Genomic DNA, 18,235 nt, shown 5'->3' with positions numbered 1-18,235 from the left:
TTGGCCCGTGGGGATTTTATTGATTGATGATAATGCCCGACTTTTTATCGTTTTTGGGGAACCAATAAGCATCCTTAAAATGACTGGGGGAATGCCTGGAGTACGGCAGCATTTCTCCTCCGGGGCTGCTGGTTGAAAGCGAACGGCGGGAAGAGCGCTGAGGTGAGCGGATAGCCTGAACAGGGCGGGCGGCTGAGTAGCTGATGCTTACCGTGTAAATGTAGCTTTACCGACGAACCGCACAATAAATTTCATATCCCGGTCTGAAGAAACGGGTGGCGGAGCGCATCGTACATGGCTGGTAGATGAGTTTCTGAGTGTGACCAGTGAAGGTGTCGTAAATATCCCGTATTGCTTCCCCCCGTGTTCGTCCCCCGGTCTAACGGTTCGTCAGTCCGCTGGTCTATTTCCTCCCCTCCACCCATCTTACGTTCTTCATTCGCCCTCTCCTCCCACTCCAGGCGGCATTTCCCGTATTTTCAAACCCAAAGCGTGACAGGTTAGGTGGCAAGGTGAGTTTAATTAATCTATTAAACTCACTGAAGATGAATACATAAACTAAAAGCTGGATTGTAGACATTTTTATAAGCATATTTGTGAGCCTGCCTCTTTGTTATTAAATTCAATATAATTTCAGATTTTTCTATAACTTTTCTTCTGGTTAACTTAGAAAGTGAGCTATTATTGTTACAGGTTAGTTTTCTAAGCTACAAAAAAGCAACTGTTAGGGATGCTCAAATATGAAAAATTGGACTGACATTGATATCTGATAGTAACACCGGTATTATGCCAGATTTACCAATATTTCATTTTATAATTTTTTTATCCGATTACTCGATTAATCGTAAGAATAATCGATAGATTACTCGATTACTAAAATATTCGTTTACAACAGCCCTAGTTGACATGCTCTGCAAAACGCTCTATTCCTAGAATGGAAAGCATATGTTTTATAATTGCATACAATATATTTTTGACTAAGCTGTGATCAGCGTTTCAGTCATTACAAATATTTATTTTGCACTCTTGTGCAAAAGCTGATAATATTTTGCATTTGCTATCTTTTAAACTGAGACCCTACAGCAAATACCACAACAACCTGTTAATTAAAGCACAGCATGATCCAAACTATTCCCTCAGCCATTACAGCTCCATCTCTGCCATCCTGAAGCTTGAACAGGAAATCATTTTAAAGCACATGAATCATTACTGTAATTAAAGGCTTCAGAGTCATGCACTATCTAACAATATTACTGCGTAATGATGATTTTTATGGTCTGTCAATAAACGTTGGGTAGATGCCTATTGAGCTCATAATCAGCAGAAGACAGTTTTATTATTATTAATGCTACTGTTCTTTACAACCTTCAGTCAAAACGTATAAAAATGCAAAGCAAATTGCAAATTTTCTTCTTTTTTTTTTTTTTTTTTTTAGTAAACTAGACATTGAAACTGATACGACCAGCTGGGATTATCCTAATATGACAAACTGTGACAAGTTTGCAACAGTATCAGACATCAGCAACATTACAGTCACACCTGGTAAGAGAATCAACCACACACACTTTCATTTATTCCTATAGGTAAAACAACATGGTCACAAATAACACAAATACAAATGATTTTTAGATAATGCAGCAGAGGTTGTGGACTTAATTCAGGACCTCGTAGATGTTCAGCTCAGTAATAACTCCCAGCTGTCTTCCTCTGAGCTGGGATTGGTGATGAAGAAGCTAAGTGAAGTGGTTGACGTAAGCATCATCGAGCCTAAAGTTGGTGTTAACATTGTCAACATCGTGGCCAACATCCTGCTTTCTGAAACGGACGTCACACCAGTCGCTGACATGTAAGGAGAAAGTGTAATGCTCAATTTTCTATATTACTTTTCTGTGACTTTTTAATTTTTTCCCTCTTTCATTCTTTGGGAAAGTGTTCTTGATCTGACAGACCAGATGGGGAACAGTATGGAATTTCAAGGGGAATCTATAGACATCAAATCTCCTGCGCTTGTCCTTTCCATGATTAATGTTGATCCAGATGAGTTCAGTGGCCTCACCTTTGGTGTGTCTGTGTCATCTACATTGAGCCCTGAGGTAAGCTGGTATGATTGTAATAAGACTGTCACTCAATATACTTCAATGATCTTCAGCTCTGGAAAAAACTAAGAGCCCACTGCACTGAACCCCATTGAAAACCTCCTGGTTATTCCACCAAATATTGATTTCTGAACTCTTGCTGAGTTAAAACATTAGTGTTGTTGTTTCTAAATGAATGTGAACTTGTTTTCTTTGCATTATTGGAGGTCTGAAAGCACTGCAACTTTTTCCTTTTTATGACCATTTCTCATTTTCTGCTAATAAATACTACATTTTTTGCTATGAATTTTGGAGACATGCTGTCAGTAGTTCATAGAATAAAGGAACAATATTTATTTTACTCAAGAGGAAAATCTGAGAAACTGATCATTTTAAGTGGTCTCTTAATTTTTTCCAGAGCTTTATGTGCCTGCATGCCAAGAAATTTATCTACTCATAGTAATGGAAAAAAATAACACTGTTTGATCTCATGATGCATCACGCAGACATTCTGTCTGCACCAATGAAGATTAACTCACATCAGCATGCTGAATGCTTGACATGGCTCAAACAGGAAGGAAGATCAACTCAATTTTAAATTAATGCAGCTAATATTTTTGTGAGCATGTGTGCACACATTTAAGCTCATTAAATGTAGAAAAATAAAATAAATGAAGCATTGTTACAGCCCCTTTAACAACAACAACATAATCTGGCACTACGTGTGACATAGCAGTAAAAACTAATAATTTCTGAATAGTTACAGTTTGTAAAAAGTATAGTACAAGAGAAAGGTAGTGGATAACTCTACCTACAAATAAACAAAAGCTCCCTTTCTAGCCACAAAACAGGAGTGAAGGAGATGTTAACCACAACGCCAGATAACTGATATCGGCTTCCAACGTGAACCAATACACTTCTGCCTTTTAAATGTACATTTTCGTTTAAGGAATCACTCAAAGCTGTATAAGTTTATGACAGCTACAGGCAAGTTCACTGCAGTTCAAGCCCAGGGGAAGAAGAGGCGTGACATTTTGAGACAACACTCTTTATGGAGTGGCTGACAAGCTGCAACACATCTCAGCTGTGGCAGCAAGGCAGATCTGAAACAAAGAGCAGAGGAAACCCCTAGAGGTCAAAGATGATAAAAGGCATAGCAACAAACAAGTTGCCTACTCTTTCCTGACTCAGTAGTGCAACATTTTACATTCTTTATACAAGCACAGGTGCACAACACAAACAGGTTTTCTAGGCTAACATGGTTTTAATGGTCTTTCTTACTTTTCTTTCTAGATATTTGTTAACCAGAGCTTTGTCAGCAAACCACTTGCAGAAACAAACGTGACTATTTCCTTGCCCGCTGAGATCAACAACTTTTTCCCACCTGGAGTCAGAAACACAACACGAGTGCAATTTCATTTTTATGGAACGCCCGACCTTTTCCAGGTAATTTATTACCTATTTTGATTCTCTTTTTAAAAAGAAGTTTTAAACAAACCATAAATACAACTCTGGGACAAATGAAGAGCCCACTGCACTGAACCCCATTGATAACCTCCTGGTTATTTCACCAAATACTGATTTCTGAACTCTTCCTGAGTTAAAACATTAGTATTGTTGATTCTAAATGAATGTGAGCTTGTTTTCTTTGCATTATGTGAGGTCTGAAAGCGCTGCATCTTTTTCCTTATTTTGACCATTTCTCATTTTCTGCAAATAAATACAAAATTTTTGCTTGGAATTTCAGAGACATGTTGTCAGTAGTTCATAGAATAAAAGAATAATGTTCATTTTACTCAAACATATACCTATAAAAAGTAAAATCAGAGAAACTGATAATTTTAAGGTGTCTCTTAATTTTTTCCAGAGGTGTATATATATATATATATTAAAAAATAAATAAAGGGAATGTAAAACAGAAGACAATAAAAAACGATTAATCTCATGTCACATCCAAATGTACTAAAATCACATTAAAGTTAAAACATTTTGTAGACATTTAAACTGCTTCGCAGGGCTTTTTCTTGAAGTCTACGGTGCTTTTTTTAGCAAAGTGTATTGACTTTCTGAAGTTGCTGAGCAACCTTTTCGTTTTACATCTCTGGCTTACAGATCTAATAAGCAAGTGCTATCTTGCTATTGCTATCTTTGGACAGAGACGGAAATGTCTTCTTATTTCAGTCTGCTAGGCACACACGCATGAGAATAGTCACAGTATCGCTAAAAAGAAAAAAGAAATTATGTATGAAACATAAAAAACATTTTGATTTAATAAAAAAGTTTTTTTATCTCACTATATAAAATCTACGTATTGCAAAAAAATATATCGGTGAAGGATATTTTCTACTGATTACTATAGTAACCAGTGTTGTGTTTTTATTAACAGGACCCCTACTTAATCAATGAAGTTGATGGAAATTGGACGTTACACTCCTTTGTAGTTTCTGCCAGCGTTAATAACAGTCAGGTTATCAACCTGAAGGAACGAGTGGTGGTGACCCTCAAACATGAAGAAACCAGACGGGTATTCACATTACTTTTTCATTTTGTCAGCTATAGCAGAGATTTTCTCTGTTTGCTCTGACATGACCAACATTCCCCTCTGTTTACAGTCAAAGTGTGTGTTCTGGGATTTCCAAAAGTACAGTGAGTTGATCTTTGCTTATTATCTTCTGTGTGTACAGTTGGATTTACTGTAATCGAGCCTTGTTAGGGAACAACTGGGATTTATAAAGGGTTTTTACTGAGTTGATAAGAAGGTTTGATAAAGAGGACGTGTGTGTGTGTTCATGCTGGGGTGTGTGTGTGTGTACTTTCAGGTAGCCTTGGTGGTTGGAGCAGCAGCGGCTGTGAAACCCAGAACATTTCCCCTCATCAGACCAGCTGTCTGTGTGATCACCTCACACATTTTGGTGTCCTGCTGGTGAGACATTACTGAGCATTCATAAATAAACCCAATGAAAAAAAAACCTCCTGCACCCAAACTATGAAAACAATAGAGATGATATCCATCTCTATTTTATTTCTTTATGTTTAAACATTTGCATAGACTAAGACAAAGACTGCTTATTCCTTTTGAAGGCCCAACACTGTAAAACATTTGAAAATGAAAGTCCAGCTGCTGCCTTGAAAATGCAATTTAAGTCAACAAGAAAATAGTTTTGGTTTTAACTCAGAAATTACAGTTCACGAAGTTCACTTAACAAGAAACAAGAGTCTAAACATTGTTTTTGAAGCTCAATAATCTTGAATTGCGAGTTTTAACTTCATGCCGCAATTTAAACCAAATAATTATTTCACAATATGCCAGAGAAAACCGTCCTCATCTAGTTAATGAGCCACATTTTGGAATAATTTAAATTCTTGTTTCAAATTGCATGAACAGAATTTATGACCTGATAATGAATTTTATTAAACATCACAATGAATTCAGCTCAGAAACGTTTAATGTGATCAGGACATTATCCTCAATCTTTAAATTAAACATTTGCCTTAAAACACAGGAGTCAGATCAATGTAACGCACTTTAGGACAACACTTCAAACTCATAGCTTACTTGTGTATGGAAGTAAGACTTCATGGAAAGTCTTAAATCAATGGAAATAAAGAAATAACTTTAAGAATGTTTAACATTTGTAATGTAATATGGGCTGATGAAATCTAAATTAAAGTGCTTGGCAACAACGGCTATCACTATGTTTAGAAATACAAATGATTTTGCTAAAGTGTGATTTAATGTGTGGTGAGTGAAATCAAATTTTTGGTTCTGTTCGTTTCTTTCAGGATGTAAGCCGAGACCCACTGGACCCCAAAGACGCCCGGATTCTCACAGTGATCTCTTACCTGGGGTGTGGCATTTCCTCCATCTTTCTAGGAATCACTTTGCTCACCTACCTTATTTTTGAGTAAGTAACCACCAACACACATTGTGACATAAATTTTCACTTTTACCTTTGAGACCAGCAGCAGTTTATTTGGATTTAAAGTGACAAGGTGCTTTAAAAAAGCTCAATCTGAAAGGATTTATCTTTTCTTCTCGGATACTCTCATCAGATTAAACTGGTGTAAATAAATAAATAAAAGCTTGTTCTTGTTAATAATGATACTACTGACAGCTTTGTTAAAAGCTTTTATTTCTTCATGGTTTTCCTCACTTTATTACTTAAATTATAGGTTGTTTTTTTTATCTTTCGGTGTGATTTTATTACGATAAAAACAAAAGGAAACTTTGCATAGTGTTCACCTTGCCTAACAAATTCACCCATGTCTGAATTTTATAGAAAACATTTTTTTTTCTCCTGCAGGAAGCTGCGTCAGGACTATCCATCTAAAATACTCATCAACTTGTCCACTGCACTGCTGGGTTTGACTTTGCTCTTTCTTATCAACTCGTGGCTCGCATCCTTCTCCAACCACCCATTGTGCATCACAACAGCTGCTTTCCTCCACTACTTCCTCTTGGCTTCCTGCACCTGGATGGGCTTGGAGGCCTTGCACATGTACTTTGCACTGGTGAAGGTTTTCAACACCTATGTGCCCGCCTATTTACTGAAATTCTGCGCTGTTGGATGGGGTAAGAAAAAACTTAATTTAAACTTTCAATAACAGTTTGCAAAGTGGAATTTGCTGAACAACCATGTCAGGAAGTTCTAGTTTATTTTCTTTCGAATTTAGTTATGTTTCAGTTCTATTTTGTAAAATGCCCAAATCAATCAGAAATTTAAATTGTAGTAAGAAATTCTGCAATTTACATATGTGCAGGTTTGTGCAAGAGGATTAAAAACTAATTTTAAAGGGAGGAATATTACGCAAAAGTGACTTTTTCAGACTGAAATTGTATTATAATCTTATTCCCTCATTAGAAACATACCAGAAGTGTTGCTTTGTTTCTTTCATGCATGTTTGAGAAATCTTTTAAACTGCAGTGGCAGCGATTCAGGGGTGCCTAAAACCTAAATCAAGCTTCCGCCTCACAGAGCGCCCCTCTAGACTAGCGGCAGCAGCATTTCTGTGGAGATCATCATATGAACTACTTCTTAGTGCAACGCTCCTAAAGGACAGATTGAAACGTGGCAGTGTTGTGATGATGGGCTGAAGCAGGATTGTCCAAAAGAGTAGATGATTCTTATGGTGCGTTCACACCAAACGCATTTTGAGTGTCAGGAGACTCTGGTTTACATTCAAAGTCTATGTGGAGGCACGTCGAGGGTGCGTCGTGCCGCATTTTGTGCGTCAAGCGTTGTGCGATTTGAAGTGTTTTGAGTGTTTGACTCACGTCAAGGGCGTCCAACGTGTCCGATGCTGGATTTGGAAAATCTGAGCTTTCGCTGCTCGTCGTTTTGCATTTTCCGACATGATCTCAGAAACAAAAACTATGGAGGATAAACTAATTGTCGCTCTTTGCTCTCGTACTATAATCTACGACCAATCAAGTTATGGCTACAGAGACAGGAATAGAAAGGACTTTGCTTGGAAGAGGATCAGTGAGGAAGCTGGAATGTCTAGTAAGTTATAACTTTTACTGTTTGAAAGTATTTCCCCGTATTTGGGTTATCCAAATCTGTCCAGCAAAATCATTGAATCACGTTAAATAAGCGTTACATAAATATTGTATTTATTTAGACAAAATATGCAGAAGAAGGAAGAGTTTGAAAGACACGTGTCCTCTTAATGCCCGCCAAGAGCGATTTTGACGCGTTCGTTGTGCATCTAGAGCAAAATACCAAGAGTCTGACTTCAGTTTGCACACAATTGTAACTGAGGCTTCGGATGCGCGGTGTGAACGCACCATTAAAGAGACAGAGGCCAATTTCAAGGCATCAAATTGCAAAGTCAAATTTCTTCTAATTTGTGTTAGAGAACTGAAGGTAACACACCTGGAACATACATAACCTCCCTTTAAAATATTCTTACTTCTTTGTTTTTGTCTCAGACTCTGCTTGCAAGAGCATCATAATTTGAATCTTTTGTTCTTCTACAGGTATTCCTTTGGTGATAGTCGGCCTTGTGCTCGCCATAGATAAAGACGCTTATGGAAGCTCTGTACCTGATCGAGTAGGAGTGGCGCTCGAGTCCACTGAACAATTGTAAGTCCAGCAGCAAGGAGCTAACACAAACACTGCATTATGTAGCTGTTGCTTCAACTACAGCAAATTCCAAATGACTTTCTCTCTCTCCATCTCCACTCCCACAGCTGTTGGATTCAGAATAACATTTTCTACTACGTCACTGTGGTGGGATTTATTCTCCTCGTCTTCTTGGGCAACATGGGCGTGTTCATCGTGGTTCTGATCCAGATCAAAAAAATGAGGGCCAACAAACCGCTAGCCAAGAGCCGCACCGCGCTGCAGGACCTCAGAGCGGTCGCCAGCCTCACCGTCCTGCTGGGCCTCACCTGGTCGTTGGGCTTCTTTTCATTCGGACCGGTACGAGTGGTCATGATGTACCTATTTGCGATCTGCAACTCTTTTCAAGGTAAATATAAGTTTGTTGGACTTTACTGCACAATTAGCTTTTTTCATTCTGCGTAATAATCAGGTTTTTTGACGTTTTTTTCGTCCAGGATTTTTTGTTTTTGTGTTCCACTGTTTGATGAAGGAAAATGTGAGGAAACAGTGGAAAGCTCATTTGTGCTGTGGACGTTTCAGGGTCAATGAAACCTCAGGTATTTTCCTCTGTTCCGCATTTGATTCCCTCAACAGTCATGTGTTTTCAGTGTGAATAATGATTCTCTGTTGTTCCTGCATTCAGACTGGAGCCGCTCTGTAACAGTGGACGTTCGTAACAAAAAGGGCAATCTTGTCAAATCCGACTCAGCTCACTTTGACAACACCTGCTCCACCAGGTCACTGACTCCTCCACGTAATCTCCAAAACATTCACACCGCTAGGTGGCAGTAGTGAGCTTCTGAATCAGCAAGACAGGATTCATCAATCAGTCATAAATTTGGGTACAAGTAATTGTAATGAGCAGGGGGAAATCACAAAAAGCACATTTCTGAAGTGCTACTCAGGATTTTTTTTTACTATTATGAACATTTCACCTTAAAGTATTGTCACATGTGAGAAATATACACTGAAATGAACTAAATTTAATCAATTCATTTCATAGAAACTGAAAATCGTTTAGGTTAGGTTGGCAATGCCAGAGGTATGAAATCTGCAGGGCACTTTGAAGGATTTCAAGACAGAGAAACGTTTTTATATATTGTTACATCTGTCAGCGTTGTCATGTATTTTACAGAAACTGCTGCTCATTCGTTCTTTATCTCTGTGTGTTTCCACTAAAGACAATTCTGTAAACTATGCTTGGTTTTAATTTTGAAATAAACTCTATTTATTTTAAATTGATTGTATTTATTGAGAACTAATAAGTTTGTGAGAATCAGAGATCTTTTTATCTGTATTTTTAATTTTTGGTAGCAAGATAAATTTGGGTAATTTAATGTGAATACCAAAATTTAATTGAAGCAAGATTATTTTTGTAAGACATATTCTGTAATTTATTGCTGAAATAAAAATGCAATCATGATCACCTTCTGCTTTTTCATCTTTTAAAAATAAATAAATAAATAACATTTCCAGCTAAGGTACAACTTTGAAATACTAATGCTGACTGAGAAGGATTTGTTTCGTTTTAATTTTTAGGAACTAAACCTTAAATTGGATGTTTTTCTTCAGTGTTCAGATTTTATTTTTTCTCATTCTGAACAGAGATGTACTTTTCCTTATTGTTCTTTTTTCAGTTTCAGATTAGTTTTTTACCTCTTTAGACAGATTGGGAACAAACTTGAGCCATCACAGGCATGAACTGCATTACAGAAGTATTTGTGAAATTGTTAAATTTTTATAATTTCAAAATAAAAATGTTAAATATCTTGTTTGTATTTACTCATGTATCCCTAAATAAAACAATAAAACCTAATGCAGCTAATAAATCCCAGTTAAAGTAATTTAGTTAGATCAGTCGACTAAAGTAGGTTTTACAGTTTTTGTAGGTTTCTCAACTCCTGTATTTTATAAATTATATATGATTGGTGTTGCCTTATTTACTGCCTGTATAAAGAACTTAAACATGCAGCTGGAGCGGTTCAGCTTAGAGCAAATTTGTGTTTTGGAGTGACTGCAGTTCAAACTAAAAACCAGCTAAGCATTCATAATATGAAACTTGTTAATTAGGGGTGCTGTCCATACGATCTGATCAAGTTTGAGGTAGGTGATCTGACTTATTTTTGTTTCTAAAATCTTTTCACTTTACAGCTTTGCTTTGTGATGGTCAGCCCCATAAAATCCCAATAAATTACACGAAACTTTGTGGTGAGAAAGTTGAAGGGCTGTGAAGTTTGTTGCTATGTTCTGTTTTCAACTTGGCTGGAAAAGAACTTCTGGTCAACACCAGAACATTCAATCCTCTTTGGATCTTCAATCAGAGACAAAAAAAAAAGAGAATGAAACTTCAGAATCTGCTTGAAGCAGTTTCTGTGAATCTGACGTTGTAATTCAGCTGGAATCTAAGCAGAGCGGCTGTTAAACTGCGTAAACCTTTCTGCCAGTTTGAACCAGGAATGTTTTGATTGAGTTGCGGTTCGGGCTCCTGAGGAACCTGCTGGATAGCATTCTGATCATAGCTGCAACCCTCCCCAGCTAAATCATCCAGTAAGTCTGCAGGCTCCGTGGGTAAAACGCTCTCTTTGCGGAGTAGACGCTGAAAACGACAGCAGCTCATTGAATCTATGCTCTGATTTTGCAGTTTTCTTGTTGGTTCTGCTGTTTTTTTGTTTTCTTTTTCGGGGGGCAGAGGGTCAACCAGTCAATGCAAGCTTGTGCTCCCTGTTCAACGTTGGTCAGTCATCAAGACGGGTAAGACAAGTACGTTTCTTAAAGCTAACTGATGATGGGGGTGATTGATACACAAGAGTTCAGTTAAATGTAAAGCAAGTTTGCAGCATGTTGGGAGAAGAAGCAGATTAGCTGGATTTCTAACAAACAAAACAAAATTATATGTTCTTGCACAACTTGATTTCATTCGTGGTGAGCTCAGATTTAGTTGAAATTTATCCTGAAATACAAACCTTCTCTGGAAAATGTAAAAATCTTTTAAGTCTCAGGAATATAAAAGAGTAACATCGCGACCCACAAGCCTTCAAAAGAAACTCGATCTCTGCAGTCAGCTACAGATTTGACTGGATGTATGTAAATCTACAGTTGAGCTAAAACCCCTCAGATTTAGATTTAAAATAATCTTTTAATTTCACCGACAAGTTTCTTCGGACTGGATGTAATTTTAACAGGTTCAGGGTGTGGAATTGAAAATGAAAGACAATCTGCAGAGGCAGTTAAAAATGAGGATGATGGGAAGGAGGCCTCCAAAAAGGAGTTTAACTGTTGAACTGCTAAAATTCCTGATACTTTTGTTTTTGGTCAAATATAAATAAAACAGAGATGATACTCCTTGTACGCTGTCTAATTATCTTTTGATTGATGCTTGTTTCATTTCCATCCAGAAAATAATTTCTCAATAAAAATAATTTTTGCTAACAGGATTCTTCAACATGACTAAACACAAAACATAAAGATAGAATAGAGACAGAGATATCCATTATAGTCAGGAAATTCAGGTGCAACATCAGCATAGAGGTATATGTGTGTGTGTGTGTGTGCGTGTGCGTGTGCGTGTGCGTGTGTGTGTGTGTGTGTGTGTGTGTGTGTGTGTGTGTGTGTGTGTGTTAAAGTGCAATAGTTCAAATTGTTTTCCATGTTTTAGTGCAAAACGTTTTTCAGGTTTGCATTCCAGAGAAACCAGGTTAAAGCAGATATGACATAAACACATTATTGTTTTATTGTGATTTTTCATAGTTAAAAATAGTTTGAGCTCTTGTTTCATTAAATGCAAAAAGCTCTTTCTGATTGTCCACTTTTGAATCTCCAGTAGCAGGTGACCCATGGAGGAGCGAGCAGACAGTCTGATACCGGTGAAGGTGGAGGAGAACGCTTCCGGCTTCACCCTGCTGTACTTCCATGGAGACATTAACAGCATGGTGGACGAACACTTCTCAAGAGCTCTCGGCAAAGCCAGCAAGGCCAGCGAGTTGGTTCCAAGGTCAAAGAAAATACGCAAAACTGTAAAACAAGGTGAGCATGTAAAAGAGTCACTGCATTACTTAAAGACACAGTACTTTATAAAAGTGACTTTCTCTCATCTGGGGTGTTGCTTTGATTCTTTCATGCACATTTAAGAAATCCTTTAATCTCCCTTGGCAACCATTTGGGTTTTTAAAACGCTTGTGGGGACGTAGCTCCTCCACGTTTCTGAGCTTCCACATTACCTAGCTCCACCCCAACACTCAGCTCCTTCAGACTAGCCTGCAGCAATTAGCAAACACCGGGTGGAGCTGCGCATCAGCTGAGCTCATCATAGGAGGTACATCTCAGTGCAACGCTGGTAAAAAGTTTGTTCATAGAGGAGCCATGTTGTGATGACTTCCTGAAGGCAGAGCTTCAGAAAGATAAGGAGTTTCTTAAAGAGACAGAATTTGAAATTGCAAAGTAAAATTTCTTTTACCCTGAAAAAAGGAAATAGTTGAACCAACTTGTTACTAATGGAGTTGCTTCAATTAGTAACAAGTAATTAAATTAAGTTTATCCAACTTAATTTATTAAGTTGAATAAACTTGATAAATTTAAGTCAAATCATTTAGTTTACTTAAAATAAATAAAGAAATTTTTTTGGTCTTTATTTGAGACTAGTTAGACAAGACAGAGAGGGATGACATGTGGTAAAGGTCATCAGGCTGGGACTGGAACCTGCGACGGTCACGTTGAGGACTAACGTTTCCTTATGTGAGTTCTGCTCCTGCGCCACCACAGCGCCTGGTCGGTACCGGATCTGTCCCTGGTGAAGCTTCATGCATCATGACGTCAAATGTAGGATTCAAACGGGGCGTTGAAATAAATTGTTTCAAGTAAAGTCAAAGTAAAAAGTTCCTTTAGGTTAAAATGTGTAACTTTTAAGCTAATTCAACACCAAACAGCAAGTTGTCATCACTAAACCAAACGAATTAAGTGAGGTTAATGTGAATAAGCCCATAAAATGAACTACAGCCGGACTACAGTTTTTAGAGTGTAAGTTACACAACTGAAGGTAACGTAGTTATTCGATGATCTTATGTGGCTGGGAAACACATAAAATCAAACATGACTCATTCTCAGAGTATCATTTTTTCCCACAGAGAGCACAGACAACTGTCATGGGAACATGTCCGGCCCTTACTCCGAGTCCCAGGTGCCCCCGTTAACGGGACACATCCTGGCCCTGAACCCGGCGGAGGAGATGCCAGGATCCTGGAACACGTTCAGGTCAAGGGAAGGTCCGGCGCTGCCCAACCTCATGTGCACCCTGTCCTCAGACGCGTTGAGTCTCGCCGGACAGCAGTACTCCACATCCCTGCTCAACCTGCTGCACGGCGACCGGGGCGAGATGGGAGCTGGCATCGCCTCCAGCTCCAAGCCGGACCCACTTCCAGGCTGGGCGGTGCCTGCGGGCTACAGAGAGTCTGTGGACCCTCCGATAGGCTTCGAACCTGGTAAGTTTTAATTTAATATGACTTGTATTTTTAAAGGAAGTGGTTGGAAGTGTTTTTCTGGCCTGAATATGCTATTTTCTACTTATGCTGCATATTTGTGTTAAGTTTTAGATGTTTATATCTTTTGCTGTGTGTTTATATTATTTCTCAATATTAAATCAGATGATACTCAGTTTCTTCAGTAGCCATTATTATTTTTTTAACCAAATACTCTTGTACTTTTACCCATAGTAACTTTTTGAATGCTTTACTTGAGAAAAAATATGTTGAAGTACTTTTGCTTGAGTACAGTTTCTGGATGCCTGCACCTTTAAGAGCTGTACTCTTAAACAGAAATGCTGTCCATTTCTGAATATTAAATCAGAAGAGATGATCATCCTAGACTTTTTTTTACCAAATACTTTTTTACTTTTACACATGGTAATTTTTGGATACTTTTTGTTTTTACTAGAGTAAAAGCATGTCGAAGTGGTGCTACTTTTGCAAGAGTAGCTGCACCTTTAAGAGCCGTTTAACTCTGCTTGATGATCTTTTCCTCTTGTTTTCAGGGCGACATGGGGATAAAAAGGACTTGTACTGGTACTGAGGAGAAACGCGGAGTGCAGAGGAACAGAGGACAGCTTTAGCCAGCGCAGCGTCGTTCTGTTCGTTTCAGCAGAGCAGCATTTTGATTTCCTGACGATGTTCTCTCTCTATTGTTTGCTGAGATGACCTCAGCACCTGAGCGCGCACTGGGACAGCCTCTACTGCAGGAAGCTCTCGGTGACAAACCAGTTCCTCAACTTTTGACATTCCTTTTTTAAGAATCAGAGCTGTGCGTCTGTTTTCACACGTTTTGAGGTGAAGCTTGGATGAAGTGCACTTTCTTTGTGGCTTTTACAACAGGCCAGTGTGGAGTCTGAAAACTGTGAGCCTCTTAGATGTGTAGAAACTAATGTAGCTACAACCTGATCTACCTTTAGTTCACCTGGTTGGGTTTGTTGGAAGATACTCAAACAGGGAGGGGAAGCTTTGCTTGGTCAGTAACAATCTAGGAAAAATAATACCTTGTACTTTTAGGTTTTGTAAAAAGAATAGTTGAAAATAATCAGAGGCAGCCACCACTGCTTACCAATAAATAATAGAAGATTGATGCCTTTTAGTTAAGCAGTGTGTTTCTGACCCCTGTTGGTGGATTTGAACCCACAGTCTTTATGAAGAAATGTACATGATGCCTCATAATCAGTGTCTAGATGCTCTGAAGTGTTGGATACCAGGTTAGAAAATGTTTCTTTGCAGGGATATTTTTTTAAATGTACTTTTTTATTTCTCTTTATTTGGATGAAAAGATAACTGAACTTTGTCTGTTTCGAAAAAGTTCTGGTGTTTAGCTAACTATAGCTATAGATGTGTGTAAATAAATTATTTCTGTTTTGACTACTTGAGGAAATCTACAGTTAAACCAGATATTTTCACGCACTGTAAAAATTCATAACGCCTTTTTTTTCTGTCTGACAGCAAATCAGAAGGAACTTTTCAGAATATCCTCTAGGTGTATAAAATGATCTGTTTCCTAAATGTACAGAACTGAGAAAGTTAACTTCAGATTGTTCTACTTTCTTCAGTCAGAAGTTAACATACACACCTTAAGCTAATTTGTCACTAATTGGGTCAGAGGCTTTGAGTAATTGTCCAATTGAAAGACTCGTTTTTGCTTTAATTTCCTGGTTGACAAAGAATATTGCTTCCTCATGATGTCATCTACTTTATATATTGAAATGAACTAGTTTTCAGATTTAAACTGTTTTAGCTTCAGAGGACAGATATCCAAAAATTAAAGTTTGACTTCCTCTGTAATCTGTAGTCTGGAGATTATATGTTGCTTTAGGATTAATGACTTCTTCTAACTCTCTGAGTGGCTTGTCCTGGCAGATACTGATTTTCCCTTTCAGTCTGTATCTTCATGCCGTTTGACTATGTGCAAATTTTACAGCAAAACACACAAACCTCTGACACATTTATGTAATTAATTGATCATTGTCAACTGGGGTTTTCCTAAATTATTGAGACAATCATTAAAATCTAATTGCACATAAATATCTGAATTGAAGAAAATAATTAACCTAAACGACCTAAAACAGGACGAGTTAGGACAGATTTAATGTCAGATGGTGAAGAAAATGTGTTTTTATACATCGTATGTAAATATCTGGTTTTATTATATGAAGAAACTAGTTTACTTGTTACCTTTTTGTTCAGTTTTTCCTGTATATTGATCATCAGTTTATGATCTGCTGTAGTAAATAAGATAGTTAACCTATTAACACACTCAGACATATTGTTGGTAAAACTCGTATTCTTCCATTTAACTGTTTGTGAGAGTCTGTAGGCTGAGCTCTGTCAGCTTCACCACTATTAAATATGTAGGACATTAAGTTTTTTTTGTCTTTTTACTAAAAATTTGTTGCAAAATGTATAATTTCTAAAAGGATTATCAGTTGGGTATTTTACATGCAAATGCCATGTTTTTGTTGTTTTTAATATGCAAAGACTGTCATGAATTAAAAACCTATGAAAAAAAGTGTAATATCGTTGTCTAAATTACTTTTGATGGTTTTATGTTTAATTAGATCAACATTTCCTTCCACGTTTTAGATGTTTTATAAATCTTTTTTATTTTGGAGGTTCAGCAGCTAAGATTAGGAAACAAATTAAAATTTCTTACTCATGTTTTAATTTATTTACACACTTTTTTCTCCCTGTCGACACTTCTCTTGTTTTCAGTGAGTTAGAATTAACAAAATTATTATTTTTTTTATGAAAGTGACAATAATGAGAGAAAAATGTCAGAAATTTATTTATCAATGATTTCAGATTTGTAAGTTTACATACAGGGTGATTTCTACTGCACTGAACAGTGATGGAAAGCCCAGATGATGATGTCAGAGCTTTGGAAGCTTCTGATAGGTTAACTGACACCTGTTGATATATTTTATGACCACACTGGTTTCTTTTTCTTACTGGATAAGCTCAAATAAATCCTCCAAGATATCAGGGAAAGTATTTCCAGAAGCTTGTAGTTGCTGCATTCATCTGCTGAAACAATTATACACAACGATAATCATGTGTGATTCTGAATATTGGATTATGTGCAGCACACACCACGATGCATGTGGGTCACAAAGTTCAAACGTTGCCTCAGTGACCGACACGCCTTCTTTCTCAAATCTGTTGTTTATGACACATGGCTTGTGGCAAAGTGGAGCAGGACTTTCTCAAGGCTCTCTGTTTACGGCGGCCTTCTTCCTGCTGCCATCAAGAAAGCAAATATGTGAAGTGCACAACATCGCGTTCATCCACAGATTTTCCCTCCTGAGCTTCTGGAGCTGCTCCTTCATTTAGCAGCAGTGGAGTGAAATCCATAAAAATGCATCTCATACATTTTTGAATTTTGATTAGCTTCCTCCTATATCATAATTATGCTTTACTTTGTGTTGGTCTGCCACCTAAAATCCCAGTAAAGTGACATTTCAGTGAGTCAAACTTTATCTGTACATCGACACAGAAATAATAAATGTAACCAGTTACTCCAACCATGTCTGACTTTTAATGACTTTACCCAGATTAAAACAAATACTATGAATTTCTCTGCAACAAAAGGACGATGATCAAATCTAAAATAGTCATAAAGTAAATCAGGTGCATCCAAAATGAAGAGGTTAGTGTTTACACTCAACATGTGACGTCATCCAGCTTTATTCTCAGCTCTCCAGCTATTTTCCCCTCATGCTTAGAGATGCCATCATTTCACTGTCGAAGCGCTATTCATAGTCGCAGACGGAGGAGCAGCTTTCCCCACAAGATGAGGCTGGATTAATGGTGGTGCTGTGCTATTATTAGCTGCTATCCATCTGCTGCTGTGCGAACCACAGATGGATTGCAAAATGGCCGCTCTGTGGGCATCGATCCCAGAGTCTTACAGGCCCCGAGCCAGCTGTGGGGGTAAGGAGCGCTCTGGTTGTCTGAGATCCTGGGTCTCATCACCAGCCCGAGACGTTCAGCAAAGCTTTGTACTTTAAACTGTGTGCTGGCAGTGAAGGGACATGTTACAGCTGGAACCGGACGGCTAAAGAGTCACATTCATGTGATGTAGCTTTACCGATGATACAACCAAAAGAAACACCAGAGGATCTTTCAACTTATTTTGTGAGGACATTATGTCGTTTTTTTTATTTTTATCAGGCTTCTGATTGTTGGAATACACTTCAATTAGAACGAAGAAATATTAAATCATTGAACTGTTTTAGGAAATCACTTACACTGTAAAGCATTTGAGCCGCATTTAGCTGAGTCTACAATCTTCTACTCTTTAAGTCAAATAAATTTAGCCAGTTTTAGGTTTTGAACCTAAATGTGAGTTTGTCAAAGATAAACTTATATTTTACTTTTTATTAATTTTGTCAAACCTTCAAGAGTTGAATAAACTAGAGGTTTTGGTTCGCACTTAGGAAAACTGAAAGAAGAAAAAGACAGGAGTGGGTGAGTATTTCCCAGAATGCTTAGCGGCACATTTCTGTATGCTGACAGAAGTGCGTTACAT

General features: G+C 37.8%; 2 protein-coding genes across 5 annotated transcripts; both read left to right on the top strand.

The window, feature by feature from the left end:
* Positions 1 to 5,858: 5,858 nt before the first annotated feature.
* adgrg4a (adhesion G protein-coupled receptor G4a) lies at positions 5,859 to 9,604 on the top strand. The gene is made up of 6 exons (XM_014984644.2): positions 5,859 to 5,980; positions 6,380 to 6,648; positions 8,056 to 8,161; positions 8,269 to 8,549; positions 8,638 to 8,739; positions 8,826 to 9,604. The coding sequence occupies exons 2-6, from the start codon at positions 6,552 to 6,554 to the stop codon at positions 8,972 to 8,974; spliced, it is 735 nt and encodes a 244-aa protein (XP_014840130.2). The 5' UTR covers positions 5,859 to 5,980; positions 6,380 to 6,551; the 3' UTR covers positions 8,975 to 9,604.
* A 1,127-nt stretch (positions 9,605 to 10,731) lies between these two features.
* Positions 10,732 to 16,084, top strand: vgll1l (vestigial like family member 1-like). 4 transcript variants are annotated; one of them, XM_014984643.2, is made up of 4 exons: positions 10,732 to 10,933; positions 12,006 to 12,205; positions 13,303 to 13,656; positions 14,205 to 16,084. In XM_014984643.2, the coding sequence occupies exons 2-4, from the start codon at positions 12,016 to 12,018 to the stop codon at positions 14,240 to 14,242; spliced, it is 582 nt and encodes a 193-aa protein (XP_014840129.1). In that variant the 5' UTR covers positions 10,732 to 10,933; positions 12,006 to 12,015; the 3' UTR covers positions 14,243 to 16,084. The 4 variants fall into 4 exon arrangements, with proteins under 4 accessions (XP_014840129.1, XP_087865540.1, XP_014840128.1 ...); XM_088009414.1 differs by having other exon boundaries at positions 10,732 to 10,942; XM_014984642.2 differs by having other exon boundaries at positions 10,732 to 10,942; positions 12,003 to 12,205.
* The last annotated feature ends 2,151 nt before the right edge of the window (positions 16,085 to 18,235 follow it).

This window comes from Poecilia mexicana, unplaced genomic scaffold (assembly GCF_051168715.1).
Source record: "Poecilia mexicana isolate PSO_F unplaced genomic scaffold, ASM5116871v1 scaffold_10, whole genome shotgun sequence".
NCBI lineage: Eukaryota > Metazoa > Chordata > Actinopteri > Cyprinodontiformes > Poeciliidae > Poecilia > Poecilia mexicana.
This window is presented reverse-complemented; position numbering and strand designations above follow the sequence as displayed.